This window comes from Crocuta crocuta, unplaced genomic scaffold (assembly GCF_008692635.1).
Source record: "Crocuta crocuta isolate KB4526 unplaced genomic scaffold, BGI_CrCroc_1.0 scaffold16, whole genome shotgun sequence".
NCBI classification, from domain to species: Eukaryota; Metazoa; Chordata; class Mammalia; order Carnivora; family Hyaenidae; genus Crocuta; species Crocuta crocuta.
In genome coordinates, this window is record NW_027531893.1 from 11,833,807 (window position 1) to 11,837,983 (window position 4,177).

A 4,177-nucleotide genomic window follows, 5' to 3' on the forward strand; every position below is an offset into this window, starting at 1 on the left:
AGAGAGAGAGAGAGAGAGAGAGAGAGATGGAGACACAGAATCTGAAGCAGGCTCCAGGCTCTGAGCTGTCAGCACAGAGCCCAATGCAGGGGTGGGGGTGGGGGTTAACTCATGAGCCATGAGATTGTGACCTGAGCTGAAGCCGGACGCTTAAGTGACTTAGCCACCCAGGCGTCCCTCAGCACTTAGATTCCTGAAGAATACAGTTCTGCTCCTCCCCTTAAAAAACAACAAAAAACCCCACAGCAAAGCGTTTCCTTTTGGGGGGCATTTTTTAAATCACAAGAATGTCAGCTAAACTTATTCTATAGCAAGAAATGGTAGAATATATTATTTGCCTTCAATCTTTTTACATAAAAATAATCAAACGTTTTAGGTAAAATTAGAGTCCCCTCTGGCTCTCAGTGTGTGACAGAGTAGACTATGTTACTGACAAATCATTCCATGAAGAATGAAAAATCTAAAACTTTACTGATGATCCTTTTATAAATATATTCCTGGGGCATCTGGGTGGCTTAGTCATTCAGCGTCCAACTCTTGACTTCGGCTCAGGCCATGATTTCAGGATTGGGGGTCGGAGACCCATGTTGGCTCCGCCCTAGGTGTCGTGCCTACTTATGATATTCTCTTTCTCTCCCTCTCTCTCTGCCCCTCTTCTCCACTAGTGCTGTCTACACTACACACACACACACACACACACACACACACACACACACACACATATTCCTATAGCATTTGCTTGGGCTAACAGGAAAACCACAACATATATATATATACATATACACATACATATATATATGCTATTATTTGGAAAGCGGCTGTCTAAGATAAATGGTACTGATTCTGGTAGTCTTCTCATTCTGGGTCTGTGAATAGAACTAATATAAACATCTCGTACCTAAAAACTCTTTGCACAGCTCTTACCCTCTTCTGCTGGAGAGACTTTAAGTAGTCTGATTTAATCAGCTTAGTCTGAAACATAATATCACCTCCACATTCTATCTGCCTGGTATTTCTTAATCTTTCATAGCATGAGCTGTGGGATGGTGCGTGTGTGTGCCTGTGTGATTAAAACGCATTCTAATAAAGTTTTCTTTATTCTAGAGTGGTCTGATGTACTGGCCCTTCGTGCAGGTGAGTTTCACATGACTCAGAATGCTAATTCCTGGCTGTGGTTTGTGCAGAGCCCAAGCGTACTCTTGCTTTCTGTTACAGCTGACCAACTTCAGCCTGGTTCCTACTCACTGGAGGACGGCTTACACCGGACTTTGTGGTTTTCTGTGGGCCACCTTCCTTTGCTTTTCACAACAGAGCGGCGATGGCACGTTCAAGTCCGCTTTCACCTTCCTTCATGTAAAGGAGGCCAGTGCAGTTGAAAGGCCCCCTGAGAAATGAGAAGCCAAGGACTTCTTGACAATGACTTTTTTTTTTTAATGCAGTGGCTTGCTTGCAGATAAGAGTCTACTGATCAGCTATGTGCTCCATTTTGGAGAATTACTATTGCACAGACCCAACTGTTTAATTCTCAATGAGTACTTTACATTTTATTCAAACCTTTTTTCCCCCATGCTAGTCTGAAAGTATCACTTCTCTTCTGCGTTCAGGTCTCTAATACCTTGGTTACTACTGGTAACAGTGTCATCATGGCATTTTGCAATTATTACTATTTCTATTCTAATATTTTAATGCCAGTTGATTTAAAGAACCCATTTTGCTTCTAAAATCTCAGGTTGTCTCCTAAACACTCTGGCTCAGTTGAACTTTTATACCAAAAATAGTCCTTAGATAAGTAAATTTGTGTTTACATGGAGCTCAATGAAGGAGAAGACTGAATAACTGGATTTTTTTTCTGGAAATACTTTATAAAATAATTTCTTGTTACCCTGATGCTAAGTTCTGTAAGTACATTTTATGCCATAAAAAAAAAAAAAATAGAATGTGATTGGTGTGTCCTGTATAGAAATGTATTTCACGGATGTCTTCTACTATTGTAATTTTGAAAAAAAATTTCACAACGTTTACTTATTTTTGAAAGACAAAGAGAGACAGAGCTTGAGTGGGGGAAGGGGCGGGGAGAGAGGGAGACAAAGAATCCTAAGCAGGCTCCAGGCCCTGTGCCATCAGGCCAGAGCTGGATGCGGGGCTCGAACTCATGGATCATGAGATCATGCCCTGAGCTGAAGTTGGATGCTTAACCAACTGAGCCACCCAGGTGCCCCATACTACTATTGTAATTTTGAAGTTAAGCACTGTTTAGTTAATGTGTTCTAGTTTTGAGCATATTCAGTTGACAGAAGTACCCCATACCTGTATTCTAGACTTAGGAAATATACACAGCATCTGGCTTCTTAAAGAAATATATTGAGGGGCACCTGGGTGGCTCAGTTGGTTAAGTACCAACTCTGGCTCAGGTCATGATCTCGTGGTTTGTGGGTTCAGGCCCCGCGTCGGACTCTTTGCTGACAACTCAGAGCCTGGAGCCTGCTTTGGGTTCTGTGTCTCCCCCTCTCTCTGCCGCTCCTCTGCTCATGCTCAGTCTCTCTTTCTTAAAAATCAAATCAACACCAAAAAATAAAAAATAAAGAAATATGTTGAGTGAAGTTTCTTTTCTAAGAAAATGAACAAATTTTCTTCCTCTGGAAGGAAAAACTTTATTCCATAGATTTCCAAGGAAAATCGTTGCCCCAAATTTCACACTGATATTATATTTTTAAAAATCAGTGCTTTCAAATAAATCTTTATCAGCAGTCTTGAAGGCAGGTGTGAGAAAACTTGATCCAGACTTTCCAACTTACTCAGTTTGTCTAACCTCAAAGCCAGTGGGTCTAAAAATGCCATGGGTTTCTCAGGAAGTTTCAGCAAACGTCACTAAAAACTGCACCCTAATGCTGCTGCTTCTAATGGAGTAGTTCATGAATCTTAAGATGGGAAGCACTGAAATGTTCATGCATGTATCTTGAGAATTTGTATTTAATTTGTATTTGTGCACTTAAAATTTTTAAGCACATAATTTATATAATTTGTAGTATAAATGTGTGTCAGTCCTAAGTATATAATGTCTAAGTGTATGATTTATTTGAATTTACTAGGTATTAATATATTTTACATTATTGGGAGACATGTCTACATAGCTTAATTCTAAAATTTGTTACAGTCTTTGCATTGTTTTGAAAGTAGTTAATATAACAGCTATTTCATAATATGTAAGACAGATTTTGTCATTGAAAAAGTATATCTAGAGTAACTATGATAAAGTACTGCCTGGCAATCTTTTCAATGAGCTTCAGCATTACTTCTGTGGTGAAAGAATAGTGTTTGCATTTTGTATGGAAGTAATTGGGAACACAGGGGCGGCGGGGGCGCTCAGTCGGTTAAGTGTCTGACTTCGGCTCAGGTCATGATCTCGCTGTTTGTGGGTTCAAGCCCTGCGTCAGGTTCTGTGCTGACAGCTCAGAGCCTGGATCCTGCTTTGGATTCTGTGTCTCGTTCTCTCTCTGCCCCTGCCCTGCTTGTGTTCTGTCTCTCTCTCTGTGTCAAAAATAAATAAGTATTTTTAAAAAAATTTAAAAGGACAGAAATAATTGGAACACAGACCTTGTTTATATGGTCAAGGGGGAAAAAAAGCTTATTATCCACAAATAAGTATGATAATCTTTACTCAGTCATGTGCTACCCTGTGCTGTAGAGAACATATAGCATGTATTCTCTGAATTTTTACAAGTGATACACTTCTGATTTTTATGCAATAGTACTTTCGTGTTTTAGTGAGAAATGAAAGTTACTCCAAATAATGCAATGTTTGTCTGCTTTAAAATGCTGCTGGGGCATCTGGGTGGCTAAGTCGGTTAAGTCTCTGACTCTTGATTTTGGCTCAGGTCGGGATCTGGCGGTTCGTGAGTTTGAGCCCCGCATGGGGCTCTGTGCTGACAGCGTGGCACCTGCTTGGGGTTCTCTCGCTCCCTCTGTCTCTGCCCCTATCCCCCTCTCTCTCCCTCCCACTCTCAAAAATAAATAAATAAACATTAAAAAAAATAAATAAAATGCTGCCACTCTTTCTTTTTTTTTTTATTTCTAGGAGAGAGAGAGAGACAGCGTGAGCAGGGGAGGGTCAGAGAGAGGGAGTCACAGACTGAAACAGGCTCCAGGCTCTGAGCTGGCAGTCAGCACAGAGCCCGAC

The 4,177-nt window shown here is 40.7% G+C and overlaps 1 protein-coding gene across 1 annotated transcript in view; it reads left to right on the top strand.

The window, feature by feature from the left end:
• The window catches only part of MPV17L (MPV17 mitochondrial inner membrane protein like), an 8,605-nt gene extending 5,328 nt beyond the window's left edge, over nucleotides 1-3,277 (top strand). The window contains exons 4-5 of the mRNA XM_077773343.1: nucleotides 1,105-1,134; nucleotides 1,216-3,277. Of these exons, the coding sequence (XP_077629469.1) occupies nucleotides 1,105-1,134; nucleotides 1,216-1,395 (210 nt within the window). The 3' untranslated portion in view covers nucleotides 1,396-3,277. The remainder of the gene's footprint in view (nucleotides 1-1,104; nucleotides 1,135-1,215) is intronic.
• Nucleotides 3,278-4,177: the final 900 nt, after the last annotated feature.